At 47.8% G+C, this 27444-nt stretch overlaps 1 protein-coding gene across 3 annotated transcripts in view; it reads right to left on the bottom strand.

Moving 5' to 3' along the window:
- Nucleotides 1–27444, bottom strand: part of JAK1 (Janus kinase 1) — a 158553-nt gene that overhangs the window by 15274 nt on the left and 115835 nt on the right. For all 3 annotated transcript variants that reach the window (XM_066268974.1, XM_066268971.1, XM_066268973.1), the window contains 9 exons: nt 22221–22384; nt 20007–20349; nt 18076–18261; nt 13710–13867; nt 10628–10751; nt 8573–8759; nt 3967–4073; nt 1036–1179; nt 173–260 (listed from right to left, as the gene is read on the bottom strand). In XM_066268974.1, the coding sequence (XP_066125071.1) occupies nt 173–260; nt 1036–1179; nt 3967–4073; nt 8573–8759; nt 10628–10751; nt 13710–13867; nt 18076–18261; nt 20007–20349; nt 22221–22384 (1501 nt within the window). The remainder of the gene's footprint in view (nt 1–172; nt 261–1035; nt 1180–3966; nt 4074–8572; nt 8760–10627; nt 10752–13709; nt 13868–18075; nt 18262–20006; nt 20350–22220; nt 22385–27444) is intronic.

Genomic DNA, 27444 nt, shown 5'->3' with positions numbered 1-27444 from the left:
GTTCCATGTTCACTGTTAAGTTAAACAAGTGACCTGCTCAGTACCTCAAATTCCTCGACTGCAAAAAGAAAGGCAAGAAGCCTGGAAAACAGAAGAGGGCACCAGTCCCTAGCTGTCCTCACACCACGCTCCCCAGCCAGGGCCAGCCTCCCCCTCCGACGACCACACTCACTCTCCACGTCTCGGACACAGACGCCGTAGAGGTACACGATGTGCTTGTGGGAGACCTGTCGCATCATGCTGGCTGCCTCGAAGAAGGCCTGTGGCAGGACGGGACAAAGGGGTGTTAAGGGTCAGGTACCACTGGTCTGATCCCAAAGGGGTTCTGCTGAGAGGAAGTCAGTGGATCCCAGGAAAGCTCACGATTCTCCTCCAGGCCCTGAAAACATCCCCCGGTCTTCACTGCCTGAAGGCATTGCCACGCCCTTACCTTGATGCCATTGTGGCTGGGATGTCGTATTTATTTAGAAAGCCTAGCAGGATACAGAGCCAGGCTGGTGGGATAGGCTAACAATTTCCCCACCGGACACTTATGCCCACCACTTCCTCTTCCTTTAAACTTCAGGAAATGGCCATGTTTGGTAGTGTTAGAATAAAGGGAAACCAAGGTAGCAGACCTCTGTCAAGATTTGGCTTCATCACTCTGCTAGTCTGTGGGATCCTGCGTAAGTCTTATCCTCTGGGCTTTAATTTCCCAGACTGAAGTGAGCGCCCTGACTGCATCAGGGCCTTTGAGAACATTCGGCCAGAGCCTGGGGCCAGGGCCCTCTAGGCAGGAAGTGTGGGGATAGGGAGACAGGACTGGAGGGGGGCGGGGGGAGGCTGTTCAATCCACTTCATCTCCAACCCTCCCCGCCTACTTTACGCACATCCCACTTTATCTAAGATTACATGTGAAAAAAGGAATTACATAAAAGACAAGTTTGAAAACCACAAATAAGCCAAAATAAGGGCAAAGGTTCTTGCCAGCCCACTATGCCCCACTGGCCCCAGAAACGGGAGTGGGGAGGGCAGGGTTACAAGGAAGACACTTGCCAGAGAAATGTCCCTGTGGCTGGGGTCTAAGACTTTGAGGATCACTTTTATTCTCTTCTCTTCGGCAGTCCCTTCGTCATCCTTGTAATCCACCAGGGTCCCCGAGTAGATGTGTGTCCGCGTGCCTCTCCCAAGGTGCTCGCCCTGGAGAAGGAAGCAAGAGGCTGGGGTGACCACTCTCTGGGGCTCCTGTGAGGCCAGAGCCTGGGACAGGCCTTTGTGGGAACACGCGATACCAGGGGGGGGGGTGAGGCCAGTGAGCTCCAGCGCGCGGCCTCCAGTACCTTGTCCTGGTTCGGCCTCCAGAGGAAACAAAAACCTACTTGGCCAGCACAGCTGTGGCACTTCCTGGGCCTCAGGAGACAGTCCTCACAATCCCAAACACTCCTTCCTTTATACTTCTAGGAACAACCTGTGACCAAAACAGAACCCTTCCTCCCGTGAAACTTCCGGCAGTGCTGCAACGCCAGTGCCGCCAGCCCCGCCCAGGCCTCCAGAGCAGAGCAGAGGAGCCTGGCGGGGACTGCGCACAGGCTGGCACAAACACAAGGGACTTCGTAAGCCTGGCGCTAGGCTTGCTGGTCATTTAACTTAGGGACGTGCTTTGACCATGTCCAGTGTCTGCGTACTTTCTGTAAATGGGGATGACGAAAGTACCTGCCACATAGGCTGCTGTAAGAATTACAAGAGCAAATAGAGCCCTGGCCGGTTGGCTTAGTGGTAGAGCGTCAACCCAGCGTGTGGAAGTCCCGGGTTCAATTCCTGGCCAGGGCACACAAGAGAAGCGCCCATCTGCTTCTCCATCCTTCCCCCTTTCCTTTTTCTCTGTCTCTCTCTTCCCCTCCCGCAGCCAAGGCTCCACTGGAGCCAAGCTGGCCTGGGTGCTGAAGACAGCTCCATGGCCTCCACCTCAGGCGCTAGAATGGCTCCAGCCAAAACAACGCCTCAGATGGGCAGAGCATTGACCCCTGGTGGGCATGCCGGGTGGATCCCTGTCAGGCGCATGCAGGAGTCTGTCTGCCTTCCTGCTTCTAACTTCAGAAAAATTAAAAAAGTGCATGTACAAAACTTGTACACTGAAGGCCCTTATCCCAGCACCCACTACAAATGAAAAAAAAAAATGGATGGTGGCTGACTCCTAGCCTTATTCCTGCCCCCCACAGGAATGTATACCATCATTAATCGAGTTTATTAATTCGCATAAATGCCACCATTTGTCATCTGTCATTGCAGAATGGCTATACATTTGCCCTGTCTCATGTATCCTAAGGGCCTGTACCTATTCATTAAAGCTGCATCTGTCATGAAGCCATTCATCAAGGTTATGGGAAGCTGTGTTCCCAGAACACCCTGTAAAGGCCATATGCTCTCAGAATAATTACTCTTCCCCAGGAAGGTTCCCTACTCCAGGGCCAAGTCACGGCACCATGCGGTTAGTATTCCACAGCAACCGTGAGGCCCCGCACAACCCCCGGCCATGCTGCTCCCTCTGTTTTACCTGGCACCTGCCTGTCATCCTCTAGGCTTTGATGCCACTTCCCCCAGGAAGCTGTCTCTGTCCTCTCAAAGGTGGGATGATCGTCTCTGTGAGCCCCACATCCTGCCATTCTTCCCTACTTAGGACTGGTCCCGTGATAATATTTATCTACTTAGGATGGACAAGACCCGCCTTCTCGCCCAGACCGGGAGCTTGCTGAGGCTGGCACTGTGCCTGGCACGCGGCGTGCTCCATCGCTGTTGGCTGAATGAACGCTCGAGGCGTGGAGGATGGTGCTTATCTATCCAGCAGCTCCAAAGGAAGGAAAGCAGGGAGGCCCCAAGTACATGTCACGTTACAGAGAGAAAAAGAGGCTGGGGTAGGGCTACTCTGGCAATGTCAACCTCTAGACACTGATATGACACCACCAGAGGGACACAGAGTAGGGAAGAGCAGCCTTCAGTAAAGGACTTAACAGGAATGGAAGTGAGACAGTCGTGGCTGCAGACTGCCCTCCCTCAAAACCCTACCCAACCATTTCAGGAGTTAACTTAGTCAACTAACCAACTAACCCCATGCTTGCCACCCTCCACCAGACGTGTCCCCATGATGTGTTCTCTAAACCCTCCAAGGTGTCACAGCCTCTCCCAGGTGGTAAGTGGTCTTTTACGAATTCCTTCTCTCCAGGGCTGCTGGATGCTGTCTCCTTAGCGCCCCCTGGTGTGTGGCTCTGTGTAAAGGGGCTGTGGAACAGAAAGGGAGAGATCCCCTTGGCCTCACACCCGAGCGCAGCCAAGAGGGAAACAGCCTAGGTGAGGCTGCAGACTGGGCGGAAGGCCTGCCTGCGCTCTTCTCCTTACGGCCGAAATGCTGCATCTCCTGCTCCCTCACTGTGTTGCGTGTGCCCTCAGCTGTGCTCCTTCTAAAAGCACCATCAGAAGGTCAACACTACACTCTGATGTACTTTGTCATATAGCATGTCATGGGGTAGTGAGGTCCCTGCACCCTAGACAACCCCACAAACCCTGACTAATCCACTTCCTTCAAGGAGAAAGCATCCCTGGGGAGCATCAGCAAGGTGCTGGTTAAACTGCTTTAACTCTGAAGGGACAGTCTCCTTGTTCCTTTTCCACTAAGATCTGCCCAAACCTGACTTCCCTCCTTCCAAAGTCCCCAATCTGCTGGAATAGGCAGGACCTCGCCTGGACCTGGGCAGGACCAAAGCTGGGCCTGGGAAGGACCAAAGCTGGGCCCGGGCAGGACCACACCAGGACCTGCAGCAGGACCTCACCTGGACCCGGGTAGGACCAAGGCTGGGCCTGAGCAGGACCACACCGGGACCTGCAGCAGGACCTCACCTGGACCCGGGTAGGACCAAGGCTGGACCCAGGCAGGACCTCGCCCGGACCTGGGCAGGACCAAGGCTGCGCCCAGGAACCGCAGCCGTGACTCACTTGCATTATGTCTTTCTTGAGGATCCGATCGAAACTCAGCTGACTCATGGGGTAGACAGGCTGCCACTCCTGGGCTTTCTTGGTAGCCACAAGCAGGTTGGAGATTTCTGCAGAAGAGAGTGGAGAAATCTGAGGGGGGCAGCAAAGGCCCAAGATTCCAGTCGGTGATGCCTGCCGAGCCGAGGGGCTTGCTAACACACATCTGTGCATTTGTTGGTTCAGTCGTTCAACAAACATTTACTAAGAACTTCATCCCTGCCCTCCAGGAGCTCACAGGCTAATAACAGAACCAAAAGCAATCAGATAATTAACAAATCAAAAGGAAAGCTGTAATCTGTGTAGCCACTCGAAGGACAGGCACAGGCGCTGTGGGCTGACAGTTGGATCTGTCCCAGGAGGTCAGGGAGGTGCCCCAAGGACCTCCTGCTCTACTCCACAGTCCGGTGCACAGTAGGCACTCAGTATTCGTGCAGTGTGTGAATGAGTCATCAGGACATGAGCTGAGGAGGGAGAAAGAAGCAATACGCTGGGCCAAAGGAGTGCTGGGAACAAAGGCAGGAGGGTGAAAAACGTTTTATGCAGAAGAACAGGACAAATGACCCGTACAGGGGGCCATGCCTGAACCTCTCTGGGACCCTACACCGCCTGACACCAAGGGGCACTTACTAAATATTGCTGATTGTAAAGATTACGAGCACACTGTCCCCCAAATTTTGATTCAAATAGCAAACCAAACACACTACAAAGTCTGCCGGGCCAGGGTCTACACAGGTGGCTAACTGGGAATTTATGGTCCGTGGAAGTCGCCTCCCACCCGGAGCCACTGTAAGCTGCACAGTGAGAGGAGAGCCCTGTCCGTCTGGACGAGCAGTGAGTGTTCTGGGACCTCCCAAAAGTTTTGTGTTTTTGTCAATTAGCTGCTGAGTACCAGCTCAAGTGACCCAAATGTGTTCTCTCAAATCCTCACTACCCTGCAAGGCAGGGTTTGTTTCTCCTTTCTTTTCTTAAGCTAACATCTTCTGCTTTCTCTGTGCCAGCCACAGTCCTAAAAGCTGTACCACTTTAACCCCTTGGTCCTCGTAACAATCCTGAGGTTAGATATAATAGTCTCATCTGCCCCTTTTATAGGTCAGAAAACAGATTCTAAATGATTCAACTGTTTGCCCAAAGTCAGGCAGCTAGTCAGCCCCAGACCAGTCTTCACCTTGAAGTCAGGGATGGCTCCAGTCTCTTAACCTTCTTCCCAAAGCACCCTGGCTCTAGGGAGAGGTACAAATCTGCATGCTGGAAACTGGGTTCAGGTACAGATCGCCCTTGTTATCATATTCTCAGTCCGTTCTCCTCCAGCCTGTTCCCTGGGTCAAATCTGACTCAACAGGCACTGAGGACTGCCGTGATGGAGGCGACATCGGGGAAGGGCCACATGCACGGTGTCCTCAGGGCAGGGTCAGGGCAGGGCTGTCTGGGCAGTGACAGGAGGGTGGAACCAGGGCCATTTACAGGCTGATGATGTGCATGGCTGCTTCACAGGGAACACAGCACGTGGGTGCACATGTGCGCAGGGGACTCCATTTAACCTCCCTGAAGCTGCTTTCTCACTAGAAAAGTGGGGGACGCAATCATGCCCCTGCTGTGAGGAAGGAATGAGATGCTGCACGTGCAGGGCTGACTTCGGCGCTTAACGCTTCGTGGCTGCTCGGTAACTGGGAGCTGCTGGAAGTATGACCAGTTTCACATCTTAGCAACATCGCCCTGGTCGTATCAGTGGTTCCCCAAGCCTGGGCAACAGTTGCAGAAGTCCTTAGCGTCGGAGCTAAGGGTTCAGAAATCAAGTACCAAGCCCGACTCCACAGAGAAAAGTGGGAGAGGGTCAGTGGTGACGGGGCGAGGGGGTCCTGCGGGCCCCTATCTCCTCCCTCCCACGATCACCCTCAGACTTGGAGAGACCAGCAGGGTTGGACGACACAGAAGTGGTGGGCTGTCACACCCACTCGGAGTGGCTCCTGCTTTTTAATTATTCCATGAGGAGTTTATCAGTTGTGTTTTCAAGTAAGAAACCCAGGTTGGGGTCTGGGTACCAGAACCTCGTGGTTAGAAGGGCAAAATAATGAGAACTCATAATGCCACTCTCTAATTTTCATGATCTTACCACTTCCCTAATTTGCAGGGGTGGAGGGAGAGGGCTTCTGAGGGCCGGTATGGGCGGCCTCGCACACAGTGCTCTTCCTCTCCTGCCAGGCCCGTCCCTGCCCTTCTTTCCCCTCCCCGCTGCCGGAGTCACGAGAATTGGCTCCAGCCCCAGAGTCTCGGGCTGGTGGCTGCACCTAATGCTGTGACAAAGGGGAGGGGTCACTGGAGTCAAAAGGCCTTTCTGACTCCCCCCACTCTCCCGCTAACTACCTAAGTGACCTTGGGCCAGTATAATCAGGATAACAACATACTCTAAGTTCTAAAGATAAAATGACTTAAGACATGAAAGACCCTCTCTAACACTGCCTGGCAAACTGCAAGCATCACTCACACGATGGTAGCCATTCCTATTATCACCACCAATTGTCTACTGCTACTACTGCTGTAACCACTACTGATACTACTAGCTGTGTGGCCTTCAGCAAGTCACTGACCATCTCTGAGCCTCAATTCCTTACCTTTTTAATCGCTACAAAGAACTATGATGTCGATGAAAGAAATGCAAATACGCATTTATATTGCTTGGGCCTAGTCCACCAATACGGTAGCTGCTGCTGCTGCAAATTCACTTGACAGCATTAGTCAATGATGAGTCCATGCTGGGTGCTGTGCTTCCCATGAGTCACAGAGCGGTAAAGGAGACCCAGATCTTGTCTTACGAATTCAAAATCAAGGGGAAGAGACAGACACTAAACATATTCAATGCAGGCTCCTGAAGCCTCTACAGAGAGCCATCACAGAGGGTTCGATTCTATTCCTGCACCCTCCCTCCACAGCTACTGGCTCTTGGGTCAGGTCTAGCAGGGGTGGCAGCTACCCCATGGACATTCCCAGCTGCTGCCCGGGAAGAGTCATGTCCCAGTCTCCTACCTGCCCCTACCTCTCTCTGCCTGTGGCTGCTATTCCTCATGTGCTCAACCTCACCCAGAGACCACTAATTCCTAAGAAAATAAAAGTCACTTCCAATATCTGGGAGAGAGATTGTGTGAGTAAATAGGGTCGCCGGGCTTTAAGGTCTCAGCTCACTCTGAGGTCTCACAGCCAGGTGGCGGATGCATTCTCACCTCTGCGGAACATCTTCCAGCACACAAACAAAAGCAACAGTCATTCCATGAGACTGGCTGGGAACCAGATCTGACCAACAAGAACACGAGTCCTTCCTCTTTCACTAATTCAGTGACAGGCCCTTGCTGGAGCATCAGAAACATTCAAACATCAAGAAGCCAGGCCCTTTTTGTCCTGCTGTTTGTCTCCTCTGCCCGCCCCTGACATGAAGACTCACAGATGCATTTTTTAAAAAGAGTGCGGCATGTCTTACACTCTCAGAGTATGTCTGACCACTCTTACGGGGGCCTCAGGAACTGTGCTGCCCTTTGAGGCCTGACCCCTACTAAGGGAAGGAGCTAATGCACAGAACATCAAAAAACCAGTAATTAAGGGATCTGGCATTCAGGGAGAACCTGCATTCAAACCCCTTTTTGACCTTGACCTTCAACGCCTCTCCAGGTCTCAGTTTTCTCATACATAAAATGGGGCACTAGACTGAATGCCCTTAGTCTGCTTCCAGTTCTCCCCTTCTAGAAGGTGCCGAATCCAACTGCAGTGCACCAGTGACAGGTACACGGGGCTTTAAAAAGAGCAGCGGAGTCCTTCACCCTCCTGGCCATCTCACTCCCTGATCCTCCGTGGCTCCTCACTCCCTCCAGGATCAAGTTCTAGCCCCTGTGGCATGCAAGGCCTTCCCCGACCCTGAGCCTCCCCACTCGCAGTCTCGCTTCCCCCTTCTTGCTAACCTCACCACACGCGCCGGCCCTGCAGACCTCCTCGCAGCCCCTGCTCTGCCTGCCACGATGCCCCTGCACATGCTCTGCTGGAAATGCCTTTCTCTGACTGGCCAGCTCCAGCTCCTTGGTCAACACTCGGCTCGACCCGCTCCCTCTGTGCACTTGCCATTCCCTGTGACTCAGGCTCAGACCAGCGCTTCTTTGCGAGCCTAGGGTCTGATACATATGGTAATTATAACACCTGTTAATTACATCCTGCAGTGGCCTCGTTTCCCTGCAGCATTTTCTGTATTAGACAGGAAAGCCCTGAAGAGCAGGCACTGGGTGTCAGGCATTTCTGATTCTTTGCATCTAATATAGTTCTTGGCCCACAGATGATGTATCAGGAACGTTTCTCAAATAAACCACTGATAGCAGAACCTCAAGGCATTTTATCTTAATGATGCTGAGAAAAAGTGCATGCTTTTTCTTTAGAAAATGCTAACACTTGAGGAGTGGGATTGTAGTTAAGGACAGGCGTTTAACAAAACTCAATGGAAAACACCTGGAAAGTATGTGGAGGGGCCCCTCTCAGAAGCAGCCAGCGCCTTTCGGCCTGGGTCTGGGAGCGTCACCGAGGCGCGGGCACTGACCTCGGGGCTTGGGCTGGCAGCAGCGCTTCAACACGAAGCTGATGTTGTCCGTGCGCAAGATCTGCTTCTTGAGGTGGCTCATGAGGTCCCCCAGGCTGGGGAAGCTGCGGTCCGAGCCGTGCAGACTATAGCGACCCTTCTGCACCTCAATCTGAAAGTTCTTGAACTGTTTCTGGCCACCCAGCACCTGCCATTCAGGAAAATGAAAAGAAACGATGTTTTAAATGGGTGGGAACAACAGAGGAAGATGTGTGATGGGTACAGAGAAGCTCGGTGCCATCTCTGCAACATTTATGTAAACCTAAAATTATTTAAAAATGAAAGTTTATGCTAAACAAGTAAGCAAAATAAATCTATAACTAATAGAAAGGGGTCTGAGAGAAGGTACTGAGACAAGGGAGCTGACAAAGGAGACAGCATAACAGAGCAGGGATTCCCACAATAGCATCACTTGCTTTGGAAATGAAGAATGAAATTCATGGAAATACCAACCTTCCTGGGGCCGCTGCTATGATTATATGACACGGTGCGTATAAAACACTTAGCACTTTTAAATGTCAACAAATGTTATTGTGCATGAAATAATTACTATATCAAAAGTTATGCAGGAGCTCCCTTCCAGGCCACACGTTTATCTGAGTTCTGAGAAGCACCTGGGAGGGGGCACGTGGCTGTCTGTTCCAGTGTCAGGGTTCCATGGCACCTTGGAGCACACGTTTCCCTTCATGGGCACTTCTGGTACCAAGGAAACTATTTTAGTGGTTAAGAATGAAAGTTCTACTTATGGTGTCAATCAGGACAAGATATTTAAAATCTCGATGCCTCAGCCTCAATACTGGGGGCCATATCACCTACCTGACAGGAATAATATAAGGCTTCAATGGGAACACTTAGGTAAAGCGCTCAGCACAGTGGCTGTTGAGCTAAAACAAACAGTAGGAGCAATCTTACCTGTGATCCCTGTTTTCCTCAAGTAAGGTGATACCAGGAAGATCGTGCCACTGAATCACTGACATTCTTGGTACAGATCGATTCTGCCTCAAAAGGAGGTTGGACTGGCTCATGCACCCATTCAGGTTAAATGTACTAAGCTTCCTCCAAAGACTAATGAACACGGAAGACAGGCACCTTGCCAGACAACAAGCCTGACAAGCGGGAGGCTCTGCGCCCGACCCCGCTGGGAAGCCTCGCTGTGCAGCAGCGCCCAGACAGGCACCGCCCGACAGACATCACCCAGGGCGCCTGGCAGCACTGGGCACCTTCTGCCATTTCCTCGTCCCACTCTTGCGCCCAGTCCCGAGGGTTCTCTGATACTTTTCCTTTCTGTGTCTGAGGTCTTCAGTATGCTAATGTTCTGACTTCTGTAAAACACACTATGTTTTAAAATACTCCACTTCCTGTATTTAAAAAAAATACATGAATAACTAAGGTATTTGTGGTCTAGTACAATAAAGTCAATAAATCTGGCTTTTCTGTTAGCCTTCCAGATTTCTCTCACATCATTCCAGGCTTCCAACTAACCCTGAGTCACTACCAGACATCTCCAGTTGTCAAACACAGCACAGAGATTTGTTCAAGCGTCTGAAGCCACTGTCTGGGGAAACCGGGTCAATGCCAAGGTGAGCTGGCCCTCTTGGCACGAACTTGTACAGGGAACGCCACAAGGGCACAGAGCTCTGGATCGTGCCCAGAGCTGCATATCTTGGCTCCAGTGTAAAATATGCACCCTCAAAAATTACACTAAACTTAGTGAGTGTTGGTGTGAACTGATTTTCTGGGTGTGTCCCATCTTCCAGAGCCACAGTGGACCCCTCCCGGGGGCCGCGTGAAGGAAGAAAAACAGAAGGTGAAAAGGAAAGCGTATGGGTCTGGCTGCTCGGGAGAGAGCTCCTTTGGAAAGCAGGCTGCCTGTCAGACCTGCCAGGGCTTTTCTCAGAACCCCAGACCTTCCACCCCACCCCCCAGGAGTGGTCCTCTCCACAGCAGCTTCTGAACCAGACTGCACTGGACACCCTGTGGCCACATGGCTCAGCCCATGCCAGTGTCCCGACTGACCTCAGGCTTTTCAAAGCAGGTGACGGTCATGAGGATGTTGTCAAAGTCAGTACAGCTCCACCGCAGCACATACATGCCTTCCTCACTTCCTTCTTGCCGCAATTTGTTGATGGCATATTCTGTGCTAGAGGGAGAGGGAGGCAAGGGAGAAAAACCTCACCAAACAGGGGCACTGCAAAGCCCACAGGATAACCACTTGCTGAGCTGCCTCGAGTCTTGCAGCCCTATCACCTTCCCTGTCCTGGGACCCAGAGGCCTCTCAGATACGGTAACAGGGGGCAAGCAGAAATGCCGGGGAGCCTTGAAACCGCTCTTCTGCATTTCCAAGGTCTAGAACACAGCTTGGCCTGCTAGCCAAGGCCCTGGGCCCTGTTCGTCCCCAATCTCCCCCACACATGCTGTCTCTAGTGCTAGCCAGAAGAGCACCCCTAGGCTGGTGACACGGAGCTGCCTGTGATAGAGGTCCCGCCCTGCCATCTCCAGGCAGCACAGCTGGAACATGGGCCTTGGGAAAGCACAATTGCGGGGTTATTCTGCTCATTGTTGTACCCCCAGTAACCAGAGCACTCCTGGGCTCGCAGCAGCTGCTCAATAAATGAGGGAAGAATTGAATAAAGAAACCACTAAAGAGGAGAAAGATGTGAGAGGGAACAGGCTGTCTTGCACTCCTTTGTGTCCCCAGGACCAATCAGTGCTGACACACGGAGAGCAGTGACAGCTACTAAATGAACACACGGAGGAGGGCCGCACACCTGGTGCACAGCGCTCAGTGAGTACCGGGCAGAGGGCTGACCCCTCCATGCCTCTGTACATGCTGACCCCTTACAGGAGAGGCTCTTTCTCCTCTTTAAGACCTGGTAAACCATTGTTAATTCTTCAAAATTTAATCTGATTTGAATGCTGCCAACTCTGAGAAGGTTTCTTAGGCAATGAGCTTCAGTCCCTGCCTCTCCTCAATGTGAAACATTAATTCAGTCAATAAACACTGCCCGAAAGCCTGCGATGTGCTGTGCACAGCCCAGCTCCGAGCGCTGAGGGAAAGCAGTGAACAAGCAGACACTGTCCCTGCCTTTACGGAGCTCATGGTCTGGACCAGGGGTCCCCAAACTTTTTACACAGGGGGCCAGTTCACTGTCCCTCAGACCGCTGGAGGGCCGGACTATAAAAAAAACTATAAAAAAATCCCTATGGACACTGCACATATCTTATTTTAAAGTAAAAAAACAAAACGGGAACAAATACAATATTTAAAATAAAGAACAAGTAAATTTAAATCAACAAACTGACCAGTATTTCAATGGGAACTATGGGCCTGCTTTTGGCTAATGAGATGGTCAATGTGCTCCTCTCACTGACCACCAATGAAAGAGGTGCCCCTTCGGAAGTGCGGTGGGGGCTGGATGAATGGCCTCAGGGGGCCGCATGTGGCCCACGGGCCGTAGTTTGGGGACCCCTGGTCTGGACAGTGAAAGTAGGCAGATAAGAAACAAACAGAAATAAATGTACTGCCTGACCAGGCGGTGCGCAGTGGATAGAGCGTTGGACTGGGATGTGGAAGGACCCAGGTTCGAGACCCCGAGGTTGCCAGCTTGAGCGTGGGCTCATCTGGCTTGAGCAAAGCTCACCAGCTTGGACCCAAGGTCGCTGGCTCAAGCAAGGGGTTACTCAGTCTGCTGAAGGCCCGCGGTCAAGGCACATATGAGAAAGTAATCAATGAACAACTAAGAAGTCGTAACGCGCAACGAAAAACTGATGATTGATGCTTCTCATCTCTCTGTTCCTGTCTGTCTGTCCCTATTTATCCCTCTCTCTGACTCTCTGTCTCTGTAAAAAAAAATAATAATAATAATAAATAAATAAATAAATAAATGTACTATATCACGAGGTAATAAAGGCCACTGAAGAAAAATAAAGCAGAGCCAAGGAGCCAGGAAGAGTGGGGTGCAGGGGGGAGGAGACATGTTATTTTATAAAAGGTAATCAGGGAAGCTTCACCGACCAGGTGATAGCTGAGTCAACACCTGAAGGAAGTGGTGGCTGTCTCGATTCTGGAGGAAGGGCATTCCAGGCCAAGGGGAGAACAAGCACTGATCGTGGCTGGGCGATGTGAAGGACATGCTCACCATAACACCGAACCCCTTGCTGTGCAAATCTGTGTGTGTCAGTCTCCCTGTGGGTCTAGGAGCCTCTCTGAGCCAGGGTTCACCCCACTAACGAACTTCCTGTGCACAGGGTACCAGGACAGGGAAGAAGGGGGAACCATGTCATGGGAAAGGCAGCTGAAGAGACGCTTCCCAGATATATTTCGGTCTGAAAAGAGAGACCAAGAAGAAACCCAGCAGCTGTTTTCCTCTGCCTGAAGGGCAGTCCTACGTAACAGGAAGTAAACTGAATCCCTGTTGCTTCAAATGGCAGAACTTACAGAGAGACAAATTCAGTTTCAGAATAAGAATGGTGTGTATGTCTGACTGTTAGAGCTGGGGGCATTAGTTCGAACTGACTGGCTGCCCCGAGCAGTACTAAGGACGCGTCACCAGGGCTATTTGAGCACAGGCTCCTAGTTCTGAGATGCAGGGGGACAGTATCTCCAGCAAGGCCCCATGCAGCTCTAAGGTGTGGTCATCCTTGCTGTCCCCATCATTCATCTGCTACCAAACAACAAACTTACTCAGGATTCCATGATTTTCTTCTCTGCCTAACACTGAGCCCTGTTCCTATCTTTCCTGAATCACCCTTAATCACCTTGACTTCTTGTATCATCTTTCTTGACTATCTGGCACTGCACGGGATTAGGAAGTGCAGCATTTCTTGGCCAGCTGTGAAGATGTGAGCGCTTAAACTATGAGGAGAACCACGTAAGGGATAAGAGGTAGGAGCTGCTGCAAGGACCAGGGAAGAGACGGCAGGAAGGCCTGACCACAGACAACAGGGACAGAAAAGAGGGCACCGAAGCAGTACTAAACAACATGCTCCACCGGCCCCAACCTAAACAGCTGGCTACACCTGTGTCTGAAGCCACTCTCCCCAGCACTAAAATGTGGAGAGATGCACCAAAAGCAACTGAAAAGGTGACAGAACTAACCAGATTGGACCGTGACAGCCATTCAGTATGTTGTGGACGATCAACGGGGGAGCCACATCAGTGCAGAGGTAGTGGTGGGCGTCTGCCGTGAGCCGAAAGTAGCCATCCACCAGGGACACAAAGGACAAAGCCTCCTCATGGGAAGAGAGTTTCAGTTCCTGGTGAAAGAGAAGAAGTGCGCGGTTATAACATCTGTCTATCATCTGAAGCAGTTGACTCTTTAAGGATGTACAAAGGGCAAAGATATTTAAAACACAATGGAGAACGCATGACCCCAAAGGAAAACCCCTTTTGTTGATAACAACTATACCCCTTGCATTTATATAGGATTTTGACTGTTCCTCACTTTCTCAGCTATTATCTAAAAACCATCAGATAAGGTACAATGTGTTTGTGTGTGAGGAAGGGAGAAGGGGAGCTGTGGCAGCCAAGAGACCTATGAAGAAGCTGCTACCTGGGTCTAGATGGAAAGCCAGGCCAGGATCCGAGTGGCAGAGGTAGGAAAGTAGAGATGGGAGGAGCAGAGCGTAAGCGGTATCCTAGTGTTGGCACTAAGCACTGACTGACTCTGGGCATCATGCCTGTTTCACAGAAAGGAGGCAGTGCACAGATGCTTCACCTCAGGCAGACTTGGTCTAGGACTCAGTGATTGGCAAACCGTGGCTTGCGAGCCACATGCAACTCTTTGGCCCCTTGAGTGTGGCTCTTCCACACAAGACCATGTGTGGGCGCTACCTCAATAAGGAATGTACCTGCCTATATAGTTTAAGTTTAAAAAATTTGGCTCTCAAAGAAATTTCAATCTTTGTGCTATTGGTATTTGGCTCTGTTGACTAATGAGTTTGCTGCACACTGGTCTAGGTGGAACTACTGGATTGTAACTCAAGACACAATGGTCCTAGACACAATGATGAGGCTGCTAGATTAAGTCCAGGGACCTCTGAGGGATTAGAGGAGGCAGAAAATCCTACTCAAAGTGGGACAGGTAGAGGTAAAAGTGGAGAAGAGGGAGGGAATTTCTATGGAAGGGAGGTTCTCAGAAAAACACTGGGAGGTGAAGACAGGTAGCTGTTTTTTGTTTGCCTGTCCTGTCTTGATTATATAGCCCTGAACAAAGGTTGCCCATTTGAGAGGAGCAGTGGGGTCAATCAGGAATATCATCTGGGCAAGGAAGGTATGTACAGCCATTATATAGAGCTCTGACTTACAAAATATTAAGTAGCAGATGAATCTTTAGAGTAAAACAAAATACCACCAGAGTATAAGACTCTTTCCATAGAACTTAAAAAAAAAAAAAAAGAGAGGCTGACAGCAGAGAAAAACAGGCAGTGAAGGGGAGGGCAGACGTCAGCAGTAAGACAAGATAAATGTAAGGGGCGTATTCACACTGCGCAGAGAGGCCCAGGGAGTGGAGTTCTGCTCTGGGGCTGTGAGCCAGGGAGGCCAAGAGAGGGCGGGCCCCCACACGGAGAGCAATGCAGCAAGGAGACTCTGTGCTGAATGCGCTTCCTTCCCAGGGTAACCTGGCATCCACCCGCAGATCCCCCCAGAGCAAATTCAAAATGGGCTGGGTAGCCCTTCAGGCAGTCATATGAGAGAGACCATGTAAGCAGTTAAGTTCTCTAATAGAAGAAGTCTGAATGGAAATGGGAGACGTCAAGGAGATGCAACAAGGAGAGAAAGACTAAGACATGACTTGATAACGTGCTAGCATAAAGCTTTCCTGAAAGACCAGGCTGGAAATCCCTCAGCTGTGAAAGGACAGGGAAGTGAGACAAAGAAAGCATCACACAAGTGTGAATCCACAGATTCTGGCTATTATGTTTAAGCATATGTAATTCATTTTTATTTTATTTTTATTTTTATTTTTATTTCTGAAGCTGGAAACAGGGAGAGACAGTCAGACAGACTCCCGCATGCGCCCAACCGGGATCCACCCGGCACGCCCACCAGGGGTGACGCTCTGCCCACCAGGGGGTGATGCTCTGCCCCTCTGGGGCGTCGCTCTGCCGCGACCAGAGCCACTCTAGCGCCTGGGGCAGAGGCCAAGGAGCCATCCCCAGCGCCCGGGCCATCTTTGCTCCAATGGAGCCTCGGCTGCGGGAGGGGAAGAGAGAGACGGAGAGGAAGGAGGGGGAGGGGGGGGGTGGAGAAGCAAATGGGCGCTTCTCCTATGTGCCCTGGACGGGAATCGAACCCAGGTCCCCCGCACGCCAGGCCGATGCTCTACCGCTGAGCTAACCGGCCAGGGCCTATAATTCATTTTTATACAAAAACTCTCAAATATTGGTGATTTCAAATTGTTTAGTTTAACAGCTGTGTGACAATGGGTAAGCTATTGAACCTTTATTGCCTCAGTTTCCTCCTCTGTAAAACAGGGATAAATAACAGAACCAACTCATAGGGTGATTATGAAAACAGAGTTGACATTTATAAAGTGCTTAGAACAGGCAGTGCCTGGCATGTAGTAAGAGCTCGTGTTTGTACAAGAAAATAAAGTAATGGGGAGATCAAGTATTCACTTATCCCTGGCTTCCTCCTGCTCCCTACATAGCATTGTAGCTTGGCACAGAGTCACTGGCCATGCGGTCAGAGAGAACTCTGCCTTACATGATAGGTGCCTAACTGGGTGCCAGCCTTGCCTCTGTCAGTCAGGACAGGAAGGGGCAGCCTCACAGGAATTGTCCCAGCTGGTGGCTGCTCCCTGCTGCCATGTATCTGAAGGGTGTGGCCATGCTGAAGTGCCAACCTCCCGGTCACCAGTCTCTGGGATGGGGAACGCCTTGGACACCAAAGCAGCACAGGCAGAGCTGCACTCTCCCACTCTGTGACCTTGTACACGTTTTCACACCTCTCCACAGGGCTCGGGTTCCCCACCGGAAACGGAGCCAAGATCCCTACACCTGAGGTTCTTGTCAGGACGAAATAAGGTAAGGTAGACACAGCACATAACACGGCCTAGTATCTATAATGTGCTGAATAAATAACACTTATTTTATTTTCTTCTTCCATTTTCCATCTGCCCACTAACATCTATGTGGGCTCTGTACTTCTCCCGTCATTTGATTTTTTACTATGGTTTCCTGATGAAATTCATGTTTGTTTATTTTTTCAAAAAGGGGAAGAAATGAGAAAATTAAAATCACCATAACCCCACTATAAATAACAATTTAATATTTGATTATTTTTCTAAGACCATGTATAGATGTATACATACCTTTTCAAAGTTTTTTGAACAAAACCTGTACCATGCTATAGATAGTTTTATATTCTGCTCTTTTCTATTTATAAAGCATTTTCCCTGGTTATTAAAAAAAAATCCAGCAATTTATTTATATAATATTCTAACTTACTTAGATAAATTAGGATTTATTTTCCCACTCTCCTATTAGGTTATCTTCAGTATTTTGATATTGTAAATACTTTTGGGATAAACAGCCCCATTCACAGATCAATGTCTGCATTTCACTGTTTCTGAAGACCAATCCCGAGGTGCTTGAATGGAGGGGATATATTTTCAAGAGTTTCAATACACGTACTTAAACTGCTTTCCAAAAAGTTCTCCAAAAAGACAGGTTACTCTACTTGTAAAAGGGAGACCACCTGTCCCAACCCGTACCACCAGATTCTTTCCCTGCACTGAGGATTTGCCAAATTTTAGGCAACACATGGTACTTCCCTAGCACCGACCACCGTCCCTCCGCGAGCGTGCCGGGCCTCCCCTCTCGCTGCTGGCCGTGACTTCCCTCACGCAAACATGTAGATTGTGGCAGGGTTCCCACTTCCCCTGCCACACTGGCGACCTGTCTAGATTATGTCCTCAAGTGATACCAAAGAGAGGAAGTAAGATTGAACACCTCTTCCTCTGTCCGTGAACCAACTGGGTGTGCCTGACACCATGATGAGGACACTACTGTGGCCACAGCCACTGGCCCCCCGTCTGCTGAAGTGCAAAGCGGGGCTTCCCACCAGCCTCACTGCAGGGCACCCACCCGTTTCTGTGGAGAAGCCACGCAGAAGCCCTGGGGGGACGTTGACATTCACTGATTTTCTTGTCCTTCAAATCCACTAACTTTTGTGAGTTAAATACCAAAAAAAAAAAAAAAAAAAATACTGATGCTAAAATATCTTTTGGGAGGGCAGCAAACACTGAGACAGACACACATTTGCAAGATCAAACAAAGGCACTGGAATGTACAGGTGTAACAAAAACTGACATTGATAACATCAGTGTCAGCAACAGGGACTTTTTGGCTTAAGTAAGACAACTGTCAGATGTTCTCTTTGGGACCAGACGTGGAGAAGCACGCGCAAAGCCTTCCCCTGCCCACCAGGCCCAGACTGAACACTTCTGCTGCACACTTACCATTTTTCTGTTATCCTGCTTATTAATGCTGACCACAGACTCCTTTATTACAATGTGAGTGATTTCAGGGAAGTAAGAAAAATTGTTCCACTCTTCCCGGATTTTGTTTTTCTCCTCCTCCTTCTTCTGTTTATTTTCCAGTTTTTTCCGTTTCAATTTGTTTTTTTCTTTTTCACCGGGAACAATCTGGCAACATGCATGAAAGTGACAAAGTTAGGTTGGCTTTCTGATTTTCTACTCATAGGTCAGTGTTTCTGAGAAATCAGTGCAGGGTCTCCATCCAAGGAGAAATCCACCTTGCCTGCCTGGCTGGGCAGGGGGGTTGGGAGAACTGGCGTTATGGGCTTAGGATTGCAGTTCAGGGTCCTATCAGGGATTATGGGAATTTTACACCTGGATGAAACCTTAAGGAACACACCGACTACACTCTTTACATAATCTACGATGCATAAGTAAATTCAGAATGGCAAGTAACTGTGTACTAGACACACACCACCATTAGGACCCCTCACTTCTAGGCTTGTGTGTGTTTCAAAACAAGCAGAATGCATGCTCTTTTGGATAGAGCATGGGCTTTCTCTAGAATCTATCAATGATTGTCCTGACTTTATAATGATGCTCAAGTCAGAATTTTTAAGAGAAGGCATAAATCCCCTGCTTGAATCATTTAGGGGTAATACATACATGTCTGCACAAGTTTACACATTTTGTGTAGCATGAGTCTCGCAGACTAGAGATCTGAATTAAGCTCCTGCCTCTCTGACAGTTAACTATATAGTCAGTTCATCTATCTGCGCCTCCATTCCCCCTACCACATCCATAAAACAGAGAGCTTACATCTTTCACAAGGTCCTCTGAGGAGCCGATTTTTTTTTAATTTACTTATCGATTTTAGAAAAAAGAGAGAAAGAGAAAGCGGGAAGAGCAAGAAACATTAACTCATAGTAGCTGCTTCTCGTATGTGCCTTGACCAGGCAAGCCCAGGGTTTTGACTGGCAACCTCAGAGTTTCAGGTTAATGCCTTATCAACTGTGCCACCATGGGTCAGGCTAGATAAATTCTTATTAACACAGAAAACACTCAGTAAGTGTTAGGCATTGCTATTTAAGCAAGAGAATAAAGCAGGAGAAAACAAATCTCACCTTTAATATTATTATTTACAATAAAGATGATGATGATAGCAGCTATAATAATTAACTAAACATTTATTATATGGCTGGCACTGTGCTAAATGACATTCAGTTCTCTCAGCAACCCTATCAGGTAGATATATTTTACTAAAAAATATGTGGCAGATACATGGCCTTGGGTGGGTTACTTCACCTGTAACTATAAAGAGTGAAGCCAGGATTTGAACCAGGTCTGTTTAAGTTTAAAACCCATGCTTTGAAACCACTATGCTCTCCAGCCTCATTCAACAAACACTTCAAAAACAAGCTTCAAAGTAAAAGAACCAATTATCCTATTTCATAGAACCAGAGGCCTAAATTCAATTCTTGGCTTAATCACTTATTAGTTGTGACCTTGGGCAAGTCTCTTAACTTCTCTCTGTGTGTTCATCTATAAATACAGATAATGGCAGTATAACCCTCAAAGATTTTTTTAAAGGAATAAATGAGTTAATACATGCAAAATGCTTAGAAAAATACTCGATACATGGTAAGCATTCAGGAAATGTTTGCTATTGTATTATTACATATTATGTATGTATGTCATTGTTATTATATTTCTCTATCTTCCTATGAAACTCAACAAATGTTTTAGAACCTCTGCTACATGGCACAATAAAAAATGAATGATACACAGTCTCCAGCCTAAACAGATTCGGCCAAGGGGTGACAGGCACATAGACATAATTCCGAGAGGATAAGCAGAACATACCGGTGAGAAATAGGATGCTCTGTTCTGACCAGCCACCTAGCGCCACTTACATTTGGTTTCTGCCTCCACTGGATTCCAAGGTTTCCGGTCACCATCACTTCATAGTAGAGAACATTTCCACTGTCATTCTGATTAAACCAATTCATCTCATTTTCTGATGAAATCAGTAACATGGAAGTCTCAAATATTTCAGCACCATAATGTTTCGTCAAAGTTTCCAAGGTAGCCAGGTATTTCACCTTCAGGTCGTGCGTGGACACGCTGCTGTCACAAATGGTCTTGTTGTTAAATTCCTTCAGGAAATCCTTGAAAACATTATTTATCCGCATCCTGGTAAGAAGATTCCTCTGTCTGATGGATTTATTCAATGTTTCTGGAATATATCGCTTGTAGCTAAAAGAAAGTAGAAAAATGTATCTTTTTCTCACAAAGAGGTTACCAGAGAATAGTTTAGAAACAAATCTAAGTCTATCACTTCCTTCCACGTGTTGCCAGGTGAGAAGGAAGGATCTGCTCCAAGATCATTAGATGGAGTGAGCATTGAGGGCCATTAGGAGGCGTAAGTCAACAGGGGCTGTGAGAGAAGAGAAAAAGCACATGCTCCACAGACTGTACTAAAATGGGAATTCCTATATCATCAAATTTTAAGGGTCACACACATAGGCAGCAAAACAGACTGGTCCCTGTTTTTGCTTGCTAGTGTCACTATACCTGTGCACATGCGTCCTTACACACATACTATTATTACTAAGATTCTACATCAGATCGAAAGTGGCTGGAAAGATGTCAAGAGTGATTACAGGTGCTTTGTATGTTCTACCTGCATGTCTGTTTTATAACTTTTCTATAAATTATTTTTATTAAAAATGGAAAAAATACATAAAATCTAATTAAGTACAAAAGACTTAGGGGTCTGCCATCTGAAAATGTACCAACAAGGAAACTGAAAGATTATTATCCATCAGGGAGTTAAGGGGAAAGTATCTATGATCAACTGAATCTCAGTTGATCATACTCAAATCATACTCAGTTGATCAAATCTCAAACTGCTAGAACAGGAGCCAGTTTTAAAGAGAGTAAGAAGACCCACGAAAGAAAGAACAAGCCCACTGGGGCCAAACCAGTGGGCAGACAGCGTTGGCATGGGCAATCCCCGCTGCACGGACAGTTTCAAAACAGTGGAATTGTCAAGTAGGGAGTTCATCCCCAACAAATATAATTTTCTTAGGGTAATGTAATAGGGGGAGGGAGATCAGAGGAGAGTTGTTAGCCTTTTGAAAAAATAAAGAGGAGGTGCCCAGGGCAAAACCTACAGAAAACAAGAGAAAGTAGCAATATAGCATGTATCTAACCAGTTCCTGCTCGACTGAGCAGCAACTGGTGATCTGCTCCAGACTCTATTCAAGGGCAGAGGAGGAACAGAGATACAAGTAGCCTTGGATGAGAAGATACTGCTGCCTCTCACAAATATTACAGCCATGTACAATTTCTTCTTCAAAGTGAGACTGTCTTCATTTACGACAATCACAATAGTTCATTTCCACTCATGGATGAGTGGAAATCACACAGACTATTCACAAAAAATCGCAATTGATATTTCTTTCTTTTTCTTTAGATTGTATTTATTCATTTTTAGAGAGAGAGGAGAGAGGAAGGAGAAAGGAGGGAGAGAGGGAAAGAAGGGGGGAGCAGGAAGCATCAACTCCGTATGTGCCTTGACCCGGCAAGCTCAGGGTTTCAAACTGGTGACCTCAGTGTTCCAGGTCGATGATTTATCCATTGGAGCACTACAGGTCATGCCTGATATTTCTAATACAATTTCCTTAAGATAACAGTTGATCATCCTTCACATCAGAATTAACATCTCTCTAGGGAACTCTAGTTCAGGCTAGAGATGGTAGTAGCTATCTGCATAGCTATACTGAGAAGGATTTTAAGGTGGGTCCAGACAAACAGGAAAAAGTGCAGTAACAGATGGCAAGGCCTACTACCATGGGCAGAGAGAGTAGGGAGGGCATGGGGCCACTGATTTGATTGGCATCCCTAGCCCAGAACATTCACCCTAGTACAAATTTCTTAAGTCATCAGCCAACACTTAAAATAAGAACACAATCAAAACTGTGCTACCTTTTATAGATACTCTAAAAAATAACATTTGTCCTCTGCAGAGAGGAAGGGTCAGCCAAAGGGGTTACACCGAGATGTTCGAGAACATGAAAAAACAACACCATCTGCATCATCAATTCTTGACTCAGAAGGTTTACCTGATGTCCTTGGGGAGCTCTGGTAACTGCATCTTCCTTGTCATGGCGTAGTGGGAGATGGCCAGCACAGCCATCCCCAGACACTCGTTCTCGATATCGTGCCCGTCTTGCTCTGTCTTTGGGTCTCGAATGGGAGCCAGGCATTTGACCAAATCGTACTGTCCCTTTGGAGCAGAGGTGAGAAGAAATGAACCACTACATAAGTTTCAAGAGTCCACCCATGTTTCTGATCTTGAAAGGACAGTTCTCCATACAAGGAAGTGCCATCCAGAAAAGCAATCCCACAGTGAGACTATAACAAGATGGATAGTTTCTCTGACACCAAAGCTCTTTCTCAGCAGCTGGGTATGAAAGGGCTCAGGAGATGTTCTCCCTAGGTTAATTCATTCATTTAACAAAAATTCATTGAGCATATGCTAGTTCCTGGTGAACAGCACGAACATATGAAGCCCCTTCATGGGACTTAGCATATAAATGATGAAGAGTAGTGTGTACGAGGCCTGGTCTGCACTAGGGCAAGGGCAAATGACAGGTGGCTGGGGTTTCATCATTCATTCATTCCACAAACATGAACAGAGCGATCCTTGTCTAGGAACTGGGTGGATGAGTGACAAGAGTAGCATACCCTATTCTGATGTAGCTTCAGAGAAAGGGAAAGGAATCCACATTCTCCATCGTTACCACATGCAAGTTTTTTCAACATCTGCTGTTTCAAGTGTCTAGTAGTGAACTGCTATCATCAAAATAAACCGCCTCATTGATGGAGATGCATAGCATTCAAGAGTCAATAAGGGCTTTAAGACGAAAAAAATAAAATGAAATAGCAGTACCCCCACCACCTGCCTTGTTCAGATGAAGACAATGTCAATGCCAGCTCCCCTTTATTAAACTCTAACCTCAGTGCTAGACACTGCGCTCTGTCTGTTTACTATTTTCATTTACTCTTCGCAACAGCCCTATGAGGTAGATGCTAACATATCATCTCTATCTAACAAATGAAAAATCTAAGCACCAGAGATGAAATAACTTCATTCATTCACTTGGTAATTATTGATTACCAAAACTCAATTATAGGCCAGATGTTATTCTAGGTACTAGGGATATAGCAGTAAACCAAACTATATACCTGACCCCATAGAGATTCCACTCTAAGAAGAAAAAACGATCAGTTAGAAATATAAAACATCAGGTAGTTACAAAAAACAAAGTCAAGTAGAAAGGTAGCATAGCATGGAGGTCAGGGACATAGTGAACGGTGGAGTAGGCCATCAAACCTCGATGTGATTCCAGGGCTGTGGGTCCCCAATACTGTGCTACAGCCATACACAATTTTTACTAACTTAACACATACAGCGCTCTGAGGCCTGGGACCTCTTCAGCCTTTCTCTAGCTTGAACAGAGGTCGACATAATGTCTAGGGTGGGGTTCCTACATAAGTAAGCCACTCACTTTCCCTGAGGGAACTTTATTCTACTGGTTTTTTGATGGAGGATTCTCACCACTGCAGTTCCCCTTCTTTCCAAGATAGGACTTCTTCTTTCTCTCAGGTAAGGACACAGACCGCTTCCACAAACTACTGAGGACCAACAACAATCACTTCTGCCAGCAATGTGTGAATAACAGAACGAAAGCCAAAGCTATCTTGTTTGGCTGTGATTTTCTGTAGACATCACTGTAATCCTCAAGTAACTCACTCTTAAAGCTCTGAAAGGTCAGACTCTAGTGCGATACATAACTTCTCATGTACAGCACACTCTCCCTTTCCCTTCCTCTCACGAGAAAGGTGGAAGAGGAACCCTCAGATATGAATATATAAAACTGGGAGGGTGAATTTAGAAAGGCCAATCTGCAAATGGCCAGCGCACTCCTGTTGTAGGCCTGGGATGGGGACAGTGTGAGCTCAGAACTACAGCTGTACAATGGAATACAACTGTGACACAAAATCCCCTGTGTAAAAGTCTATCTGAAGGAAATAACAGAACACTACACATAAACATGTATGTATGAGGTTGCTCACATAGCCAATAACAGTGACAACACAACAAGGAAAACTTTAGAAAAACCAAAACTGTCCAGAAACAGGAGATCAGTTAAATAAATAATGGCTTTCCCTCTGGACTTCTCTTCATATTCAACCTGAAATCTCCATGTGTATGTGTCACAGGCATCTCCAAAAGAAGACACCTAATTCCCACAACTTCTCTAACCTCTTCCTCTCCATCTTCCCATTACCTATCAAACACTGCCCAAAACAGAAATCTCAAATCATCTTTGGTTCTTCAAGTTCCCTCACCTTCCACATCCAACTCATCAGCAAAACATTTTAATTCAATCTCCAAAATTCATCACAGACCCACTTCTCTCCAACCCGACTGTTACTACTAAAGCCACACCAGCACTTTCCCCACCTGGACCAATTACAGCACATTCTTCGCTCAAGTGTACTCTTTTTTTTTTTTTTTTTTTTTTTATTCATTTTAGAAAGGAAAGAGAAAGAGAGAAGGGGGGAGGAGCAGGAAGCATCAACTCCCATATGTGCCTTGACCAGGCAAGCCCAGGGTTTCGAACCGGCGACCTCAGCATTTCTAGGTCGACGCTTTATCCACTGCGCCGCCACAGGTCAGGCTCAAGTGTACTCTTGACTGCAGCACAATCCACTTTCCATACACCAAGAAGAATCATTACTGACCTCAAAGTAAAACCGAACCCTCCAAACAGCAGGGTGGGTGGAAACAGCCCCTTGCCAGCCTGTATGAGGCTCTGCGGATCTGCCCCAGCTGCCTCACTGTCTCATTCCTCATCACCCTCCTGTCCTTCTCTAGCGCTCTGACTGTGCTCTCAGGCCTTACCTGCCTCAGGCCCTTCCCACATTCTGTTCCCTCTTTAGTAGATGTTTTCAACAGGACAGTTTGCCTCTGGGGGGGATATGGGGCAATGTCTGGAGACATTTTTGATTGTCACAGCTGGGAGGATGGAGCTACTGGCATCTCATGAGTAGAGGCCAGGATGTGGGCAAATATCCCACGAAACAGAGTACAGTCTCTCACAATGAAAAAAATTTTTTAATTTTTAAAAACTGATTTTAGGGAGAGAGGAAATGAGAGAGAGAGAAACATCAATCTGTTCGCATATGTGCTCTGACCAGGGATCGAACCAGCAACCTCTGCGCACCAGGACAATGCTCTAACCAACTGAACTATCGGCCAGGGCCACAATGAAAAATTATCCAGCCCAAAATGTCAGTAGTGCTGCTGCTGAAAAGCTTTGCTCTACATAGAAATACTTTCCCGGTTCATCCCTTAGAATCGCAAACTCTATTCGTCAAGATCTGGTAGAAAGGTCACCTCCTTAGACAGGTCTTTTCACTATTTTAGTTTGGTCTTCCTAAGCACACCCTAGCCCAAGGGTCTCAAACTTGCGGCCCGCCGAACAATTTTGTGCAGCCCGCAGACTAATCCACGAAGTTTAAAATATTTTGGATAAAATTAAGTAAGCCTAGGGGCCTACTTGTATTTTTCATTTCTCTAGCATCCTAGCTAGATATTAGCTTAGTTAACAGCAGTTGTGATGCGAATTACAGTTTCTGGTCGTTTTGTGACACTGAGTAAACTGCATGTACGATTGTGCTTGTACTGATTTTTTTTTGTTTTCAACTGCAGTGAGAAAAGTGTTGCGTAACAGTTTGCCTTTTGTAGACCTAGTGCGGCTGCCAAATGGCTGTGATCTTGCTCTGCAGCCCACATGCTGAGTTGAGTTTGAGACCCCTGCCCTAGCCTGTACTCTGTCACAGAAGCTTTTTCCTTCATAGTATGTTTCACCATTTCTCGTGTATTATCTATGTATCATTTTATTTGCTTGTTTTTTTGTTTGCCCAATTTGATTGTACAGCTGTCCTGTTCACCTCATCTGCAGTGTCTCAGCAAAGTGCACAGACACTTGGTAAATATGTGTTAAATGAACAGATTATTATGAAGTCATTAAGATGACAAAGATCCATATTTTATTTTTTTCATTTTTTTTTTTTTCCTATTTTTCTGAAGCTGGAAACGGGGAGAGACAGTCAGACAGACTCCCGCATGCGCCCGACCAGGATCCACCCGGCACGCCCACCAGGGGCGACGCTCTGCCCACCAGGGGGCGATGCTCTGCCCCTCCGGGGCGTCGCTCTGTCGCGACCAGAGCCACTCCAGCGCCGGGGGCAGAGGCCAAGGAGCCATCCCCAGCGCCCGGGCCATCTTTGCTCCAGTGGAGCCTTGGCTGCAGGAGGGGAAGAGAGAGACAGAGAGGAAGGAGCGGGGGAGGGGTGGAGAAGCAGATGGGCGCTTCTCCTGTGTGCCCTGGCCGGGAATCGAACCCGGGACTTCTGCACACCAGGCCGACGCTCTACCACTGAGCCAACCGGCCGGGGCCAAGATCCATATTTTAAACTGATCCCTGAAGGACCATCGACAGACAAATAAAAAAGTAATTTTTAAAATGATATGAACAGCCCCTGGCTGGATGGCTCAGCAGTAGAGCACTGACCCAGCAATGTGGAAGTCCTGGGTTTGATTTCCGGTCAGGATACACAGGAGAGGCAACTATCTGCTTCTCCCTCATCTCCCTCTCCCCCTTTCCTATCTCTTTCTTCCCCTCCTGCAGCCATGGATTGATTGATTCTTGCACATCGGCCCTGGGCACTGAGGATGGCTCCCTTGACCCTCCGCCTCAGGTGCTAAAAATAGCTCGATTGCTAGCAGCCCCAGATGGGCAGAGCATTGGCCCCAGATGGGGGTTGCCAGGTGGATCCTGGTCTGGGTGCAAGCAGGAGCCTGTCTCTGGATCTCCCCTACTTTCACTAAAAAGATATAAAAAAAAAGAACAGCAAGATGTTTTCAAAAGCTATAATACATAGTGCACAATACATATTTGCACAGTAAAATCAGAAAGCACATAAACAATAAAGGTTATATACATATATGTTTTTTATATATATGCATGCTATCTCAAAGTAGTATAATTTAGATGATTCCAGCTTCTTTTCTGGCTTTCTTCCTTTTTTTCTACAATTTATTTATTGAATGATTTTAGGGAGAGGAAAGGAGACGGAGAGGAAAGGAGACAGAGAGAAAGAGAGAGAGAAACCAATTTGCTGTTTCACTTATTTATGCATTCATTGTTGATTCTTGTACATGCCCTGACCAAGAATTGAATCCTTAACCTTGCTATATCAGGATAACACTCC

The sequence above is a fragment of the Saccopteryx bilineata genome, chromosome 3, assembly GCF_036850765.1.
Source record: "Saccopteryx bilineata isolate mSacBil1 chromosome 3, mSacBil1_pri_phased_curated, whole genome shotgun sequence".
In the NCBI taxonomy this organism is placed as follows: Eukaryota; Metazoa; Chordata; class Mammalia; order Chiroptera; family Emballonuridae; genus Saccopteryx; species Saccopteryx bilineata.
The sequence above is the reverse complement of the archived record's forward strand: the minus strand, read 5'-3'. Positions and strand labels throughout refer to the sequence as shown.